The 19,995-nt window shown below is 42.7% G+C and overlaps 2 protein-coding genes across 2 annotated transcripts in view; one reads left to right on the top strand and one right to left on the bottom strand.

Moving 5' to 3' along the window:
- The window catches only part of ctdp1 (CTD (carboxy-terminal domain, RNA polymerase II, polypeptide A) phosphatase, subunit 1), a 94,227-nt gene that overhangs the window by 5,959 nt on the left and 68,273 nt on the right, over positions 1-19,995 (top strand). Inside the window, exons 4-11 of the mRNA XM_080787461.1 lie at positions 365-458; positions 2,410-2,538; positions 5,578-5,728; positions 7,394-7,484; positions 9,288-9,454; positions 9,696-10,865; positions 16,383-16,524; positions 17,301-17,531. Of these exons, the coding sequence (XP_080643587.1) occupies positions 365-458; positions 2,410-2,538; positions 5,578-5,728; positions 7,394-7,484; positions 9,288-9,454; positions 9,696-10,865; positions 16,383-16,524; positions 17,301-17,531 (2,175 nt within the window). The remainder of the gene's footprint in view (positions 1-364; positions 459-2,409; positions 2,539-5,577; positions 5,729-7,393; positions 7,485-9,287; positions 9,455-9,695; positions 10,866-16,382; positions 16,525-17,300; positions 17,532-19,995) is intronic.
- LOC308331354 (calumenin-B-like) lies at positions 3,413-4,384 on the bottom strand (the record flags this gene model as incomplete). Its single annotated transcript, XM_080786769.1, has 1 exon — positions 3,413-4,384. The coding sequence occupies one exon, from the start codon at positions 4,382-4,384 to the stop codon at positions 3,413-3,415; it is 972 nt and encodes a 323-aa protein (XP_080642895.1).

Below are 19,995 nucleotides of genomic sequence, written 5' to 3' on the forward strand. Positions count from 1 at the left end.
TGCTGCAATCACTGTTGATAAAATGCACATGGACTCCCGTTGATGTGGATGCTGGCAACATTTTGTTAGAATAACTTACATTGGAATTCATTTTTTGAACAATGTCAATTGTGGAAATATACCCAGCCAGTTAAAAGCTGTGGACCTCAGGTATTCTCTATAAACAACGGTGATATTCTTTCCACGGCTAGCATGCCTGTTTGAGTCAAACCAGCTGCCAGTGAACACTGGCATGCCTTGCTAATTTAATCTGCATGTTTGTTGTTGCCCTCACAATGAGCTGCTTTTTTACACAATCACAATAAATGTTCAAGGTCCAGAGAAAACACAAACCACTAAATGCTTTACTCTTTTTCTCTCACAGACTTGAGAACAGGAATGGGAGACAGCAGGCACCCATCTCCACGGCAACGGTCTCCATGGTGCACAGTGTCCCTGAGTTGATGGTCAGCTCAGAGGTGAGGCATGGGAGTCTAGGAACACCTGGGCTTAGTAGCCAGGCTATGGAAATTGGTGTTTAACAGTTAATTTAATTTATACATTTAATTGGTTACCGGTACTTTAACCTTAGATTTAGAATTTTTTTATTTAAAAACCTCCAAAATTTGATCTACACATTCTCAACGCATCACAATGTGAGGCATTGTGAGCTTGTAGATCGGCTATGGCTCAGGAGGTAGAGCAGATTGTCCAATGATCCCTGGGTCGGCGGTTCGAATCCCGGCTCCTCCTGTCCACATGTCGAAGTGTCCTTGGGCAAGACACTGAACCCTACATTGCCTCCAATGAGTCGGTTGGTGTAAGCTTGCCACCATTGGTGTGAATGTGGGAAGTGAGGACGCTGGCGTCGACTGTTCGCCGTTTCACCTCCCAATGTATGAATGAATGAACCATTGTAAAGCGCTTTGAGCACTTGGAAAAGCGCTATAAAAATGCAATTCATTATTATTCTTGTGTGACAGTTGTATGACAAAGCATAAAATATGGCATAATTGGTTATCGATATATTTCGTTTGTATTCATTGATATATAAAATATATAATGGATTACTCTAGTCTAAAATATAATAGCTAGAATAATCAGAGAAAATAATTGCTAGTTGCAAGACTAACGCCCCATTCACACAGAGGATGCTAGAAGCAAGAAGCTGCTTCTAGCGTCCATGTTATCTTTATGCGTACTAGCATTTTAGTTTTGAAATTTGAAGCCTGCAATTACAAGCTTTTTCTTTTTTCTAGCTTGCTTTATTTCTCCTCTGGACTCAACATTCACAGAGCTTTTACAGTCTCTGTTCTATCTTAAAGCTTTTAGAAACTGCTTCTGGCCAATCGGAGCACAGCGTGGTCTGAGGAGGTGGGGCTTAGCTCATTCAACAAGAGCAGAAAACCTCCGACCGCAGCAGCCCCGTCAGCTGTTTCCAATAGAGGCTGACCGTGGAGTGGGCTAAACACACAGACTGACCATGTGTGAGAGCGAGCCACTGTTTACAATCGCCGGGCAACAGCATAATTTATTTCAATTAAATAATTACCTTTATATCAGGAATACATTGGTTGCAATGCACATTGTGTGACCAACCCACGATTAATACCCACTTCTTCCACCCCCCGAGGTCAGTGGTTGAAGCAGGTAATATATATACCCTGCCCACAGCCCACTTATCAGTGAACACACCCCCTTGTGGAAATGTTTTGCTGAAGAAGGAATTGGCGAGCACGGGAGAAAAAGACCCGGCCATCACCCCCCGGGCTGCCGCGGTGATAATGGTTATTTATTAATTAAGTAATGAAAGTCAAAGTATGTTACCCAAGTTTCATATCGGCATTAAGTTTGCGTCAAGGTCATTTCTGGCAGTGAGAAGCACAGTCAGTGGTGAGGTCATTGCACTGGGGCCGTGGGGGAGAGGAGATCGGAGAGGAGCAGAGGCGGTCTCCTCTTCTCCCGAGATGAGAACAGCATGAGCGGTGGGTAGACATACTAGACAAGGGGGGAACCGTCGGGCTACAGACGCCTCCTTAGGTTATTTAGCAGCATGTTTACCAACATTATATTATTTAATTATCCATAAATAGGTTATGAAGTAACTAAATATAGACTTATTTCTCCTATTCTGCTATTTTACATTTACAAAAAGGCGCACCTGTTCAGACTGACTATTTTCCGTCTCGTCTCAAGAGCACCACAGCTGCGAGTTGAGTGTGACCGGGTGCCTTGAACACGCCCACTTTCTGAAAGAAAAGCTGCTTCAAAATAATTTAATTGTGCCTTATTTTTCCAGCTTCTGCCGGTGCGAACAAAGCATAAGACAGTGGCTTATGCCGTGGCTCATGGCTTATAGAATATAGATCTGTACTAGATACATATTATTGGAGCTATGCTTACTGACCCATGTCACTCTCACCATTCCAGCAAGCAGAGGAGCTTGGCAGGGAGGACCAGAAGAGACTGCATAAGAACAAGAAGCTGGTCTTAATGGTAGATCTGGACCAGACACTCATCCACACCACTGAGCAACATTGTCAGCGCCTGTCCAATAAGGTAATCTACTCCATCCTGCTTCAGCCTGAACTCTTAAGGTGACTCCAGACCGAGGAAACTTGTCCAGACCAAACACACAAAACTGCATTCTTGTCCCATTCCATGCATGTACATGGACAAGTCACATGATTATTATGGCAATAGGAAACCACACTATTATAGGCAAATGTGTGACATCAAGAGTTTCATTGAGTTGGGTTGTCATCGTATACTGTCCAATCAGTTGAGGGCAAAGTGCACAAAAGCCTTGGGAAGAGTATCAAATTGCTGGCCAATCAGAAAGAAGAATAGAGAGTATTGCACAATTTTAAACGACTTGCAGTGCAATAACAATATCTGCTTGCCTTTAGGCAACCACACTAATAAAATAAAAATGGTTTCCTGGACGCAGAGCCACTAATAGACTCCTTTCGCTGAACTAGTCAAGGTGACTTTTACCCTGACCCCTATGCAAAAAAACCTTACAGGTATAATCCACACGTCAGCTCCACAGGGAACGTGAAGAGGAGAGGAACATATCCACATGAAGGGACGGGGGGAAAAACTGTTGGTTTCAAGTAAACATTTCCAGTTGATGGGACCCAAAGTTGGGAAACACTGCTCTGACAATCAGATCAATCGGATCGCCCCTTTCTTATGTTGTTTCTGTATCTTGTCTCTTTTTACCAGTGGCCAAGTGTTACTATGGGGAAGACCAAGATGTGACTAAGGAGAGAGAGTCCATGCACAACCTTTGCAGCACCCAGGCACTAGACAAAGGGCAGACAAACAAACAAAAAGCTTTGGCGCTCCAAAAAATAAATAAATCATTCATAAATCATTACTGGAGATGGCCTCATCTCATCTCACCGAAGTAGCCTAAGATGTGCCAGCATTAGAACTCATCGTGTCGATGCTGCAGGGCCTGGCCGAAGTCAGTCGCCATGCTGCCTACGAACAGGTTATACTTATTCATGATCTCTGCCTTGGTCAGACGCCCGTCCCTGTCTGCGTCCGACATGTGGACAAGGTGCTTGGCCTCTGCCCCTGCGTAGTCGGTGTTGGGCAGGATCCAGTCTCTGATCTCCTCCATGTCCAGTATCCCATCTTTGTTCTTGTCTCTGAACTCTATGAAGTGAGACTTTGCCGTCTTCAGCCACTCGTGCTCGGCAGGATCCCCCTCCTGGTCACCTACGTACTTGTACATGTCACCTATGTACTCATCCACGTCAATCTTTCCATCCCTGTTCTTATCAACGTCTTCTAATGTTTCCAGCACTAGAAGGTCTTGCATATGGTCATACTGCTCAGGGTGAAGGAAGGCAGTGAACTCCTCCATGTTGAGTTTCATGTCCGCATCCAGGTCAGCCTTTTTAAACCTCCTCTCATCACGAGCAACCGTCTGAAAGGAAGCATTTTTGTGCTCGGCGTCAACATACTTATGGTATTTGAATGATGTGACGTTTTCGTACTCCTCCCAGGACACCAGGCCATCACCGTCGAGGTCGTAGGACTTCAACTGTCGGCCCATGTCTTCATACATCCATCTATTCTGAACTTGTTTGATCCACTTCCGCATCTCCTCCACAGTCACATAACCATCCTTGTCCTCATCTATCCGCTCCACCAGCATGCCGAGTCTGTTCTTGCTCTCCTCTGGCACGAGACGGTCAAAGGTCTTAGCTTCTTCCTTCCCCAGAAAGGCATCATGGTCGTACTCAAAGTTCTTCGAGTCGTCATGCTCTTGGCTACTAAGTGGGCGTTCGTGGTAAACCCGGTGTTCCTTCTTCATTATTGGTTTACCGATGGCGTGTATCACGCAAAGCACTAGCAGTGCGAAGCACATGATAAGCTTTCGCAGATTCATCATGAATTCTCAAATTGTCTTCCGCTTCGCTCTTAAACCTGCCCCCAGGATTGGAGATTCTTAAAGGGTATTGTTACTCCTCAAGAACAAAGTATTGATAATCCTCAGGATCAGAGGCCAGTGTGTACTGTACTTGTGACTTTGGTCACTTATAAGCTGATGGGTCCATGATGTCAGAACCAAGCCCATGGTTGTGATGATGACATTGTGTGATGTCATTGAATGATGTCTTTTGCCATTTAATGTAATCTGTCTGCCTTGTGCCTTCTTGAAATGCAATCTGAGATGGACAGTAGTGCCTTAGTTAAGCTCAATTTTTATTTCAGGCCCTGTGATGTCATACTGTACATACTGTCATCAGAGATCCATGATTGGGAAGCCACTGTTATTACTGTCTTATTCTTTAAATTATTGGTTACTTTTGTTGTTGTGGTGGTGTTTCATTTAGTCAGGTTTTATTTTACATGATGATGATTATAATTCTCAAATTAACAAAAATCCTGCAATCTTTCTCAGCACCATCAGTTGTATTCAAATATTGACACACCTGCATTAAGTGGATGTGCAAATATTTCCTTTGCAAAAGAAAACATTTTAAGAAACTTAAAGGATGACTTTATAGTGTGGTAACATAAAACTTTAGGGTACTCAAAATGTCCAGGTTCACAATGGGGTTCTATGGACTCATGAGTACTGAGATGAGTCCGCTACTTTAAAAGTAGCAACTTAGAATATTTTAAAACCTACAAAAACAACCCTAATATTATGAAAATCGGATATTAATTGTCTGGCATACTATAAAGGGATGGGGGTCGGGAAAATTTGAACCCCATCATTTTCTAACAGTTTGGTCACTATAAAATCCAACACAGCAAAGAAAATCTATTTTAGCAAAGAAATGCTACGGAAGTACACCTCGTACCACACTATTACTCATTTTCAACCTATCTTCATATAAAATGATGGTCCTCACTAATGCTCATAGTCATGATACAATTGGACATTTTTTTCCTAATAGGTTGGCCGTGGACACTTCAGAAACCACATTAGAAATTGTACTTTGTTTTACAAGAGTTGCTTTTGTCCAGTGCTGCTTTTCTAGGACTCAAACGCTTCATTTGTATTAATTCCTCTCCACATTAATTTGTTATGCCAATGTATTCATGTAATATCTTTCTTACATTATTCCACAGGGGATTTTCCACTTCCAGCTCGGACGAGGGGAGCCTATGCTCCACACGCGGCTTCGCCCACACTGCAAGGAATTCCTGGAGAAAATCGCCAAACTCTATGAGCTACACGTGTTCACATTTGGAAGCCGTCTTTATGCACACACCATTGCAGGTATTGTTGTCATTGATACTTTTTCATGTGAGGGCATTTCTTTAGACGACAGCCACTGTTAATTTGTTTGGTGCACATAGCCTGCTTAATAGCAAGATGTAGCAGACCGTTTGCAAATTGTATAACATCACCCTTTAAAACCTATATACTTACAGTAGTTTCCCCCCTATACACTCTCCGGAAATAGCCGATCTAAAAGTGAGGTTGTAGATCTGCTATTTGCGTCGTATGTTCTCCCCAGAATGGGGACACTGGGGTTCAAATAGTCAAAAGCTATTTAAAGTTTTTGAAGCCAAATATTTATCATTGTTGCACTGCCTGTGTGTGACCAAAAGGGGGAGATGTATGCCTATGGTTTAGATTAAATTAATTTGATTGAATCCCGTGGGGGAAATTGTATGTTACAGTAGCCATGGCTATTACAGAAGTATACAAGCTTAAAGGATAGAAAGGAGCTGGTTATAAAATAAATAGTTTTTTTCTTTTTGGCTAAGCTGCTGTGATGGTGGCCAATATGTCTCAGTAGCTATCGGGTCAGAGTAACCAATTTGTCTTCAAAAGAGGGGTCTGGGGAACCCCAGGGTTCCTTGAGGGGCCTCAAGGCAAATCAGCTAAATGAGGAGCAGTTTAACTCTTACGCTCTATTTAATCCTTCGGCTATTCGAAAATTGCCGATCTACAAGCTCACTAAACGTTTCAATGCGACACACAAGCTTGTTATGTAGATCTGTTGTTTTCAGAAAATGTTGGTAAATCTTCGTTCTCATAACCCTGACTCTGGCACAAAAGTCTGTAGCCAAATACATATCATTTAAGGGTTCCTTGATTTTAAAATGTTTGATAACCACTGGTCTAATAATAGGTCATAGTTGCTCATAAAGAAGGACTAATTGTACTACCACCTGCCTAAGTAAATAACCCAAACCATCTTTTGGTTGATAGCTGGTAGTATACAAAGTGTTACATTTTCTTCTGTGTTGCTCACAGAGGAGAACATATTATTGGTGCAACTGGCATTATATTGGAGATTTGGAGTTCATGCATTTTTCTTCTTTGACAACTTCTTGTTATTCAGACTGCAAACTGGAAGCTTATAAAGGAGAACCAGCGCCAGTCCAGAACTGTTATGTGCCCCAGTATAATGAATCTTTAATGCAGTTTGAATTGGACTTTTCTTTTTTATGTAGCCCGGACATAGTGTATAGAGGTCATCAGAGCAGTTGGATAACAATGGTGGAAGAATGACTCATCTTTCTTTACTTAAAACCACAATGTAAAATATACTGTTAAAAATCCTTAATTCAAAAATGTACGGTAAAAGTTTGAAAGTATTGCCATATATATTCATTGAAGAATGGCCCATATGACATCGTATTATATTTTTATTGCAACTAGTGTCACATTTTAATTTTTTCATTTAAATAATGCAGCTGGTAAAGGTGGGGTTGATTCTATTACTTCATGGGCTGCTGAGTAGCTTTGCTGAGTAGCGTTAAAAATGTTCGTTCCTGCCAAGTCACAAACACAGGTTTTATTACTTTAGTAAATTAGTATGTTTTAAATCGCCAGTTTAAGTCTTCTTTCACACAGGTTTTATAAATGATGGTTAGTCAACAACCATGCAGAGAAGAAATTATTTGGTTTTTTTTCTCCGTTCCATTCAAGGTTTTTTAGATCCTGAAAAGAAACTCTTCTCTCATCGGATCCTGTCCAGAGACGAGTGTATCGACCCTTTCTCCAAGACGGGGAATCTTAGGTAGGCATCTAATTCAAGACAAACATGGAAGGCTAGATGATAGATATGGTAGATAGATAGATATCTCGCAGGATAGTCCCGAAATTGGACCGTCTGACCCGCACAAACAGAACAATGTCCCGCGAATCAAACTAAACCAAAAAGGCTGGTGAAAGAGGAGCTAAAGGTTAGAGGAGATCTCACTGTATGGTGTAGAGAGGGGGGCAGTAGAGAGAGGTAGGCATTGGTTATGTCATATCCCCAAACGGGTATGGACTATTTTTATTCATTTATAACAGAAGCCAGACCGATAGAATTGTTTATTATTATATACAAATTATTTGTTTTAAATTGGTATTATTATGCAGCTGTTCTGTCCCTATTTTGGGCATGTCAGTTTTCAGAAAGAGGGAAAGAAAGGGAAGGGAAAGTGCTTTGCAACACTAGCCACATCTTGTATCTAATCTATTGGCATAGCTGAGCGGATAGAGAGGCCACCTGGGAATGGTAAGGTCACTGCTTTGCCCCTGGGCCCGCCCATTCTGTGTGTCCAAGTGTCCCTGAGCAAGACACTTAACCCTTAACTGTTCCCCGGCACTGTATTACAGTAATAGCTCCCAACAATGCAGAAGACAAACACTTAACCCTTAACTGTTCCCCGGCACCGTATTACAGTAATAGCTCCCAACAATGCAGAAGACAAACACTTAACCCTTAACTGTTCCCCGGCACCATATTACAGTAATGGCTCCCAACAATGCAGAAGACAAACACTTAACCCTTAACTGTTCCCCGGCACCGTATTACAGTAATAGCTCCCAACAATGCAGAAGACAAACACTTAACCCTTAACTGTTCCCCGGCACCGTATTACAGTAATAGCTCCCAACAATGCAGAAGACAAACACTTAACCCTTAACTGTTCCCCGGCACCATATTACAGTAATGGCTCCCAACAATGCAGAAGACAAACACTTAACCCTTAACTGTTCCCCGGCACCGTATTACAGTAATAGCTCCCAAAAATGCAGAAGACAAACACTTAACCCTTAACTGTTCCCCGGCACCATATTACAGTAATGGCTCCCAACAATGCAGAAGACAAACACTTAACCCTTAACTGTTCCCCGGCACCGTATTACAGTAATAGCTCCCAAAAATGCAGAAGACAAACACGTAAGTGTAAAATGTAACATCAGTGACTAACTCCTGAACAACAACAACTACACACATCATTTACATTCTTTGCTGTATCTACTTCTATATAATTCATTTATATTTTGGAGATTGGGCAACGAACGATGAACAAAACAATTGTGGATTTGATATTATAGCGACTGGCATTGGTGAATTTATTTGGTCCCTTTTTAGTCTCTCCAAAGCCATTTGTCCCATGGATATTTCCTGTCTGGAAATGTCATTAATGCAAGCTGGTAGACCAGCATGGGGAATAGAGATCTCATATTGCTTCTACATACGAACAGACACGACACCTGATCTACTGTGCTATGAATCACCCCGAAAAAGTGGCCAATATAAGATTCTAAACCTAATATTCTTTTTGTTGCTTAATCCAACTTATATATTGGCAATTCAATTGGATTCTAAATAAGAAAAGTAATGTATACAGTACATAATTGCTCATGCATCTAAAATTGGCATGTCCCTGTCATTTCCACCCATTTTCATGATGAAATAGTGATTGACATTATCAGGGCCCATTCTAACCTGGTGCTGATTCATCATCGCTGCATACTGCCACAAAGGGAACGCTGGACAGCTGTCAATAAAGGCCAATTGTTTTGCTACTGTTTCGGTTGACAGGAATCTTTTCCCTTGTGGGGATTCAATGGTCTGTATAATAGATGACCGAGAGGATGTGTGGAAGTTTGCACCCAACCTCATCACTGTGAAGAAATACATCTACTTCCAGGGCACAGGTGACATCAACGCTCCACCGGGGTCACGGGAAGCTCAGATGGCCAAGAAAGGTACACCACTCACATCAAACCTGTATACACAGAGACAATGTCAAACACACGCACATAGCAGCCGAACATAATGACTGGCACGCATGCACCCACGCACGCATGCACCCATCCTTTCATCCATTGTAGCTCACGATGATGAAAAGCAGGAATCATGTCTCCAACAACAGCATATGACTTGATATCAGTGTTATATGCGAAAACAATCATGCAGCCCTTGTGATTAACCTTGATTGTGTTGCAGCTGGTGGTCGGCCTCCGGAAGGCACGGAGGTGGCAGGGACGTCTGGAGCAGAGGAGCACAATAACGGACTCAGGAAAAAGGGGAAGGACCACAACAGTGGCGGGAAAGAGGACTGCACAACGGCGCCCTCCTCGGCTCAGGGAGTTGTGGCGAATGAACGGACACATCCCTCGGAGGTGGAAGAGGCCGAGAAGGCCCAGGGTAAAGGGCCAGAGGCTGAGGTGGAATCGGGGACGGGGTCGAGAGAACCACAGGCGAGCACCGTATCGGATACCAAGGGAGACGAGAGCAGCGGGACGTCGGCGACAGTGGAGTCACCGGACGGAGCGAATTCCTCCCCGCAGTGCCACGAGGCCAACAACCTGGACTTTGACCTATCGAGCGACAGCGATAACGACTCGGAGAAGCCTCCTCCATCAGAGAGCAGCAGTGATAAGCCTCCTCCATCAGAGAGCAGCAGTGATAAGCCTCCTCCATCAGAGAGCAGCAGTGAGAAGCCTCCTCCATCAGAGAGCAGCAGTGAGGGGAAGTCTGGCCGATGTCGGACGTCCGGGCAAGAAGGCCTGCCGCAGGAGCCTGCAGCCAAAGTCCTGCCGCAGGAGCCCGCAGCCGAGGAAGATGGGGTTGGGGAAGGGGACAGTAAAGGAACGGGCGAGGGAGGGGAGAACAACACGGACTTGGGCGAGCCTTCTGGAGTTGTCCTCCCAGATCCTGAGCTGGGGAACGGCTGCTCAGACAGGAGGGAGGCGGAGACCGAATCCCAGAACAGTGAAGTTTCTGGGGTAACCATGGGCGAGGAGTCCTTGGACCAGAGTATGGAGGATGAGGAGGAAGAGGAGGAGGAAGGCGACTGCGACCGGGACGATCACCTGATCTACCTGGAGGAAGTGCTGGCTAGGATCCACAGGGAGTACTACGGCCGCTACGTGGCCTTCCTTGAGACGGAGGGCGGCGAGACGCCCGACATCCGCAAGATCGTTCCAGAGCTGAAAAGCCGGACACTGAAGGGAGCGACCATTGTGTTCAGCGGCCTGTACCCCACCAACTACCCCATGGATCGGACGCGGGAGTACTACCACGCCAAGGCGCTGGGGGCCAAGATCGGTAAAAACCTGGTGCTCACCTCCAAAGATCCCTTCCGGACGACGCATCTCATTGCTGCCAGAGCTGGTATGTTCAGATCAATAACATGCAATTAAACGAGACCATACATTCATACACCACTGAGCACCTTTGTTTGCAGGTTTTGTTTCAGAGCACTCCAGGGCGTCCCCAGCTATGTGAGGAACAGATACATTTCACTATTTCTTTGGCTAGAAGTTAGCACATAATATGTATGCATATCAATTTGGTGGTCATTGGCATTTACAGTGTTTGAGAAATTGTTCATTGCAATCAACTAAACTTTAGTGGAACTATTAAACACAACCGATGCAGCCAGCATCTTTAAAAATATAGGCACTATAGTGCCAGCAGATTTTACTCTGATTTTACTGATTTTACTTCCCCCCCAATAACAATCCACTTAACTTTAGTTGATTTACAAGAACTAGTTTTGGATCATCTCAAGGACATAATATCAGATCTTCACGCTCATAGCACAAATTGATATCGCTTCATATGAATTGGACTGACAGCTGTAGTTCTATAACTCAAAGCAAGGGGAGTGAATCCAGACAGATGTCTAGTTGAAGCACTAGTGATTTGAGGGCAATAGAGATGCAGTTTAAAGTTCAGTTTAGCTTGGCTGATTATACTGTAGAATAGTTTGAATATAGATCATATGGCTGATGCATAACAATCTTTGTGCGTGGCATCAAAACTGCATCCCATGACACAGAGGAGCGCTACCACAATTGAGATGAAATGTGCCATCAATACAATCTGTGAATATGTGTATTGTAGTAATGGTCAATGGTCATAAGATCATTACGTCGGTTGGAAGTTCAAAATCTGTTCACATCAATCCAAGGATAACAGAGGTTGTCCTTGGACACAAACATGATGTTTCTAATGGCCACAAACATCTCAACTGAGAGGAGCACTTAAGTGTACTATCCATTCCACAGTGAGCCATTATTACATATAATTTAATAATGTACTAATAAGCCTATCCCACACAGTTGGGGCTTTAATGGGATACAGTAGATGACGTGATGCGAAACCCTATGTCAGCTTACTACTTAGTATGTCAGAGGTATACATTCTCCAGTGGGCTTAAATCATGGCTATCATTTAAATAAGCCACTGACATACCTACCTCCTCCCTGTAAGTGTAAAGTCAGTGTGTACCCAGCATTCAATAATTAGACGGGACAAATGTCTCTGTACTAGAGACTGAAGCAGTGTTATCTTTGACATAAAAACTTTTTTATTTCAGTTTGGGCAACTTCACAGAATTATAACATACATATTCATTACAACTGCTTCTTTTATTTATTTTTTTCTCCCATACAACCTCAGCTGTTTCTCACTTTCATAGAGAATAAGTAAGTAAAGAAATGAAAACAACAGCGTCAACAACAATGGAAAGTGAACGATAATGAGAGCTTTACTGAATACATACACATGACTGGGGACAAAGGCAAGCATATGAAAGCACCGGAAGGTCTGGTCTGGGGAGTCTATTTGGTGAATTGTTAGTCAAGATTCCAATACCTACTACCTCAATATGTTTGCCTTACCACTAGGCCATATATTGGCACAATGATTGGCACAGTGCTTTAACCTTTAAACAATCACTTTTTTTGTTTTAACCAAAAATATATCACCCTACCTTCAATCGCAAGTCAAGTAAAATGTCATGATTATGCCACTGGTCCATACAAGGAGAGCAGAAAATCAGCCCATGCCTGTGCTGGTCCTCATCCAGTGTACCATCTCAATACAAGCTCTGGAAGTGGTGCTGTTGCCTGGGTGCCAGACTCAGCAGTACTTGGTAATCAACCAAGCTCGCACGTCAGAAGGGAAAGGATAATCAGCCTTGGAGTGCTCAGGGTAAAGCAGCAGCAGTCCACTTAGGTCGTAGAGCATTGTTGGAAAATGGCTGTTGCACTGTGCCTAGACGTAGCAGGCCCATTTCTCATTACAGCTTTTTGCAGGACGTTGGCCAAGGGAGTTTGACTGCTCTATACATTTGTATCTAGGTATAATGTGTCCCCTATACAATTTTTAAACCACATTTAATTTATTTTTGTCCAAAATGGCAAAAATTGCCAATCTACAATCTCATAACGCGCCACAATTTGTGTGATTGCCACAATTTGTGGAGGGGGAAAATAGATAAAAAAATCTTTGGAATCTTTTTTTAATTAGCTTTTAGTTTGTGGCCTATTACATGCCCATATTATTGTCACAATGTCACCTAGTGGTTGAGATTCTTGACACTTGACTCTGTGACCTCTCGTGGTACCTACAGCTGCTCTGTAGGCGTCTGCAGGAGCACTGGCAGCTGACACGCCACAGTGTCTGAGAGAAATGGAAGTGAGATGCACTAGCAGAACATCTGTTGGCACGCATGGCTAGACTAAGTAAACACAATGCAGTGCGACTAAACATTGCCTCGAGGGAAATGAAGCGTTATACTCAGTCCGTTCCTTGTCGACTATTGGCATGGTATTATCTATACAGGGAAAGTGTCGGAAACGTTCACTCTTGTATTTGACAATTGAGACTAGGTCTGCGTGTAATGTAGGCTGTATTTTTTCAGATTAAGTGTGGTTACAGTAGGCCTGTGCCACAGTTATTAGTACATGATCATCTAATTTGAATTATTTGAGATAATCACAATTATTTTGCTTTTCATTTTCCAAAAATAGCAGAAACTTACGTTATGATGTGTTGTAAGCTTGTAGATCAGCAATTTCCGCTTTATATTTTTTTAATTTAAAATTGTTAAATGTGTACAGTATATGACTGTCAGTAATTTATTTGTATATCAGTTATTCGTCTTATCTGCCCTGTGCAAGTTTTGCAAAGTCAAATGGTTAACAGAAGTTCAATCTTTATTCATGTGTTGTATGACGATACATTGTCAATTGTAATCATGACAGCCCCTTATGTGGTGAAAGGAAATTGATTTCCGTCTTGATTAGATGAATATGTGATGTGTGGTAGAAGTCCATTTGTTACAAAATGTCTCACCGTGTCAAAGATAATGGATGTTGATTAGACCAGATGGCCACATTTAAACCACTGTGAAGCTGCGCTACCCTACTAGCCAAAGCTGAAACTGCAGGCGGGTGAAATTCATGCACGAGCAAAAGAGCACGCAGCTGTGGTGTAACACCCGAGTGCTCGTTCGTGAAACGATTCTGCCGCGTTCAGGCGAGTTGGCACGCATTTGCCAAATAAAAAAAAAAATAATAATGCGGAAGTTGAGCGTTCTTTTGTGTGCGGTTTTGATGTCATAGGCCAAAGAAGCAATGTCAGAGTAGCACATTTATAATTAAGAAAAAACTTTTATATTATGAAAGTGCTATTGCATATGCAGTAGACTCGGGGCTTAAAGTCCTCGGTCCTGGGGACGGATTTCAATCCTGAGGATTTCATAGGGGTCATTTAATGAGATCAGTGCAGCTTTGCAAAAGAATATTTTCAGTCTTGGGATTTCTTTTTTTGCTTTAAGCCCTGGCAGTAAGTGCATACTGTGTACTATGCTCACTCAGTCTCTCTCTCTCACACACACACACACACACACACACACACACACACACGGCTGCTCTGAGAAGCTTGTCTGTAACTGATGGTGAAATTACTTGTGGAGGTGGGTGGTCTCATTCGCAGCACATCACTGGGTTAATTAAAACAATTTTAATTGACTAAGCTTTCAACTAACCACTTTGCAGCCTTTATCACTATGCATGAGTGACAGGGAGTCAAACACCTCATTAACATCTGCTATTAAGTTGCATCCTCAGCAGCCCTGGATGTATGAAATTCAGGTGTAATTGCACACAAGAGCCATATCAAATCATCCAATTCACCTACTTTACATATGTTACAAGATATGTCCTTTTTAATTATATAAAACGCGATCACTAAAATCAATTTCTTTGACGGTTCCCATTGCTGGGCAACGTCTTGCTCGTCTGTCCCGGAGCCATTTTTCTGCTCGCGCTGCCATTCACTTCCTGGTTTACGGGCCAACAATCTTCCTTATTTACTCTGCATCTATGGCACTGTCCACGCTTTTGGTCGGAACGGCGCTGTTCTGTCCTCATTTCTGACTTGTTTAGAATATTCACGCTTCTAAGGTAGTAACGGAAGATTTCACATCCCAGTCTTGGGGGAGAAATGTAGAGTAGAATCTGCCTCATCTGCTTGGCATTCTAGCTCCTTTTTATTCTGAAAAAGTCCCCGGCAAAAAAGGTGTTTAAATGAAATGTCGGCTGGACCAGTGGTTCTCAAAGGTATTCATGGAAGTGTTTGGCCGTGAAAATATTTTGTGCCAGGGACCCTAATGCAAGATTTGTTTTAAAATTAAAATGTAAAAAAAAGAAAACATTTTCTTTCAAGATTCTTTTGAAATGGCCAATCATATTTTACAGTGGTTACACTGATTATGATGCTATATTAACTAATATTGCTTCGGCCCCTCTGGAACCCCCTCAAGGACCCCTGACTTTGAGAACCACTTGACTAGATGAGAAACGACCGCCAATGTCATGTATGTTTCCTCTTTTGCTACATGCCAAAGACATGAGACAAGAGTTAGCTTCTGTTGTCTCTGATTCTCTCTAAAAAGTGCTGTGGCTTATTTCTGTTTTAGCCAGTAAAGAAGCTAAACAAAAGTAGGCAATGTCTTTCTCTGCTGTTCAGATAAAGTAGAAATGAAAGATTTACCTTAATTTGCCAAGGACATACAGTAATCCGTGTTAATTTGTTGACTAAGACTAAAAACTAAATGTTGTGTTCAAAAGACTAAGACTAAATGAGAATTTTCTCTCATTGAACACTGGACATAATGCCTTACCACAAAATGCTACTTGCAGGCAGCACGTGCTGATGTTTTTGATCCTCGTCAACAACTCAAAAATCACAGTTCTGAATTGGTGTAGCTGCTGTTTTCTACACAATCACATGGTCAACCTCACTGTTTAGATGCGAGCAACAACGAAAAATCCCATTTCACACCTTGACGCCAACCAACCAAGCAGCTAATCTGAAGAAATCATCCAGCCAATAATTGAACAAGTGTTTGATTATAGGGTTAATGTGGTACTGCACACGTCAATAATCCTAATTCAAGCAGATAATAATACTCCCCATGCGCTTTAAGGAGCCAATAATGCATCTCTGCCTCTTGAAGTTCTCTTTTTAGATCGAAATACCAAAGTCCATTTAAAGATACTTCTTTAAACCAGGGTCGTCTCTGTATATGGTCCGCTGTTTTTTCCCCTCTACTACAAATGTTGTTGCCAAACATAGCCGATCTACATGGCCCGTTGTGAGCATGAAAATAAAACCATTTCCAGCTAATGTTCCCCCCCAGAAAAGGGGTTGGTAGAGCAGTTCGAATGGTTAACGTGTGTCTGTGTTGATATGTCATAGTCAATTTAACTGTATACTATATTGTACAGTACTGTGTACTATATTTTTCTCTTCCATTGATAGGCCCACAGTATGTCTGTGTTGGAAAATAACAATGTCCTCTGTTTATTTTATTGTTCTTGTTACTGTCACCAGGCACTGAAAAGGTCCGTCAGGCACAAGGCTGTAAGCACCTCTACGTGGTCAGTCCTGATTGGCTGTGGAGCTGTCTGGAACGGTGGGAAAAGGTCGAGGAGCAGCTGTACCCACTAAAAGAGGACTTCTCCAAAACACCACGGTAATGACACCGATTGTCCTAAAATATTGTCTCCACCAGGCCGAAGGCATGGGGAGAGTATGTTTTGCACTCTGTCTGTCAGTCCGTCTGTGTACAGCTAATCTCCACCACTGTTGGCCCGGACAATGCCAAACTGTGCACACACACACACTCCCTGGATGCCAAAGACGAACCTCTGCCCCAATTTTCCCACAACGGCCTGTTATAGCGCCACCATGAGGCCCATTATTGAAATTTCTTTATATCACTCGCACGCATTTTATTTATCACGCAAATCGGCATACACTATCTCTATTGTCATGTGATCAAAACGGACCTGTCCACTTCCCCATATTCCATCCCCATTGGCTAAGATTGCCTTCCGAAGTTCAAGTCGGTTTTGAACAAAATGCCTCAAATCATGAACACAGCATGCGATTTCCATGAAATTATGCACACACATTCCCACTAGGCAGAGGAAGAAATGCCACTTAAAAACATTCAAATCAGCCTCACGGTAACGCTATAACAGGCCAATTCATGTTCTTAACTATAACTGCGCTGATCTGTGTACAACTTTGTATGCGTACTATAAACATTCTGAATACACTGTTACAGTACAGTTAACAGTTAATTATTATTGCCCTCAGGGCGTCTTACTGGTTATATAACTTACTATATCCCTATAATTTAAGTGATGCATGGATGATGGGCTTTAGTTATCCTCACCTTTTTGTTTCTTTGATAAAATTAGGTTTGTAGAATTATAAAAATGAAACATTTGTGTGTGTTTACAGGAGCAACAGCCCAGCCTCATTACCTGATATTCAGGGCGGCTTCCCTAATCCCATGCTCCACGCGGCTCTCATGCACCACAAAGCTCAGCCTCCAGCGCCGGAGGTGCGGACCTACGACAGCAACACCGGGAAGCTGATCCGCAGGGGTCCACACGCCTCGCGGCCACCGTCCTTCCTCCCGCCGCCTGGGTCTGTGTGTGTCTCCGATCACAGGGAGCAAGCCTCTCTCAGGTACTAATGTGCACCGAATTGACGACTTAGTTCCGCTGTTTTCACTAAAAAAAGGAGTGTCTGTTACGTTGTTTGTATATCAGTACAGTGTGTTTACTACTCACCTGCTTTTACAGTAAGTAAGCCTGGCGATCCACTGGAAATGGGGAAGCACATTATCCCAGCTGAACAAATTGTATTTAGATGGATTCCACTGATTCATATAATGTATTGAATTTATGAGAGCATTGCCATTGAAAGTGAAATTGCTTCATCAGGTCAACCTGCCAGCGGGCTCGCATGTACTTTGGTGGTAGGTTTGCTGTGTGTGCCTTTTTTCTGCGGTGGCTAAATTAGGTTTTCTTGTTCGATTCGTCTCCACCTGAATATTAGGCTGTAAATAACGGCACGCCATTAAAAAGGAATCAGTGCTGTATGTCATGAAACAGCTGATGAAGGCAGCATTTGCGTTATGTTGAGAGAGAGAGAGAGAGAGAGAGAGAGAGAGAGAGAGAGAGAGAGAGAGAGAGAGAGAGAGAGAGAGAGAGAGAGAGAGAGAGAGAGAGAGAGAGAGAGAGAGAGAAATCCCCCTCCGCCAGACAAAGCTACTGTGAACACTGAACATGTAATAATGCTTAAGTAAAACCACACATTTCAAGTGAGTTTAGCTGGCATTGTAAGGTTGGGCGGTCTTCAAATTATTAAACCATGTTTATGTGTCGTCGTCGTCGTCCCCAAAAAAAAAGAAACAACGTCTGTAACATTGTAATCACTAATCAGAGACTGCTATTTCAGTCTATCGCCACAAGATGGCCGCGTTCCCTATTGTAAAGTATTGTATTGCACCACTATGTGTGTTACAGCCGAATGTACGTTATCATAGGACGAGGCCGTGCGCCGAAAAAACCTACAAGCTTACAACTAGAGCCCGACCGATGCCATATTTTTGCGTCTGATTTTGATTTCTGAGAGCTACACCACCGATACGATGCCGGTGTTTTGGACCCGACAGAGTGATATTACTTCTCCAGCAAGCTGTGCAGAACCGAGAGTGATATGTGCAGGATGGACTAAATACTTTTCTCCCTCCTGTATAAACATCGGATTAAATAAACACCGATGTTGGGCATTGGCACCCAAAATGACCGATACATCGGTGTGACCGACGGATCGGTCGGGCTCTACTTACAGTACGTGTCACACGTGATGCACTCTAACCTTGTAGATGTGTTGTTTTCATGTTCTAGTGCGATCGCTAGTTTTAGACTCAGTCTTCAGCTGTTATTTACCGTTCTCCACTGCTTCCGTAAACAATACATCACATGCACCCAATGCCTAGCAATTGCCGAAATTCTGTCGATCCAAAAGCTCAAACTACAAGCTTGTAGATCTATTTCAATCGAAGAGATTTGGTGTAGTGGGAAAAACTGGCAGAGATGGGGAAAGTAGTCACATTCTTTACTAATTAGAAATATAGTCAAGGCTCTGAAATGTACTTGAAGAGTTAAAGTACAAAGTATTTTAACCGGGTGTTTATGCGCAAAGCCAGCTGTAACCTTAGGCTACCTAAGGCTATTAAACTTAAAAGTTCCCCACCAGATACACGTCTTAAGACTGGCCCAGGATAAAACTGGCCCAAACTGTGATGTGACGAATCATGCAAGTAGACCAACTTTAAACATCCACACCAGCCACACGTCTTAACGGGGTTGTGACATAAAAAAGGAAGTTTTCTGAGCTCAATTGCACCCAAAACACTTAACATTCAGTAGATTTTCCAACATATTAGTATTAATCTCACACACGCACGCACGCATGCTCACACACACACACACACACACACACACACACACACACACACACACACACACACACACACATAATTTTAGTCGTTTAGTCATGAATTAAAATAAAGTAACTAGTCTGTTTTGAAAATAAAGTAGTAGAATGTACAGATACTTAAAATTTAACGAGGGCGTTGAACCAGCTGTGCCCGCAAGCTATGGCTCACACTGTTTTTTTTTTTCTCCCCTTGCAAGTGAGTTGCCACAGGGAAGCTTGAAGTTCAACAGACTCATTGTTTTTTGTCTTGTTTCGCCGTCTTGATGATAATAAAGTATCAGTACTTTCCCCAAAGACTCCGTCATGCAACAGTAGGAATGCTGCGTGGAGGAAAACTAATTAATTCAGACGAAGAAGTCATTCGGCTATATTTATTTATGTAAAAACAATCATTATTGACTATTAATCATTTCAAATGAATCCTCGCAGTCTGGATTCCTGCCGGCAAAGTGCAATAGTTCATGTTTATATATCACTGTTAACAACTTTAAAACTTATCATAATGTTGAATCAACTGCAGCGAGCAAAGGCTGCTCTGCTGCATCCAATAATTAATATATCTGCTATAGTCCAGTGCGGACTGGTGATTTCATCGAGTGACTATATGTTAATTGCGGACCGCTACAGATAAACTGTAGTCTAG

This window comes from Protomyctophum bolini, assembly GCF_963924005.1.
Source record: "Protomyctophum bolini genome assembly, chromosome: 17".
NCBI lineage: Eukaryota > Metazoa > Chordata > Actinopteri > Myctophiformes > Myctophidae > Protomyctophum > Protomyctophum bolini.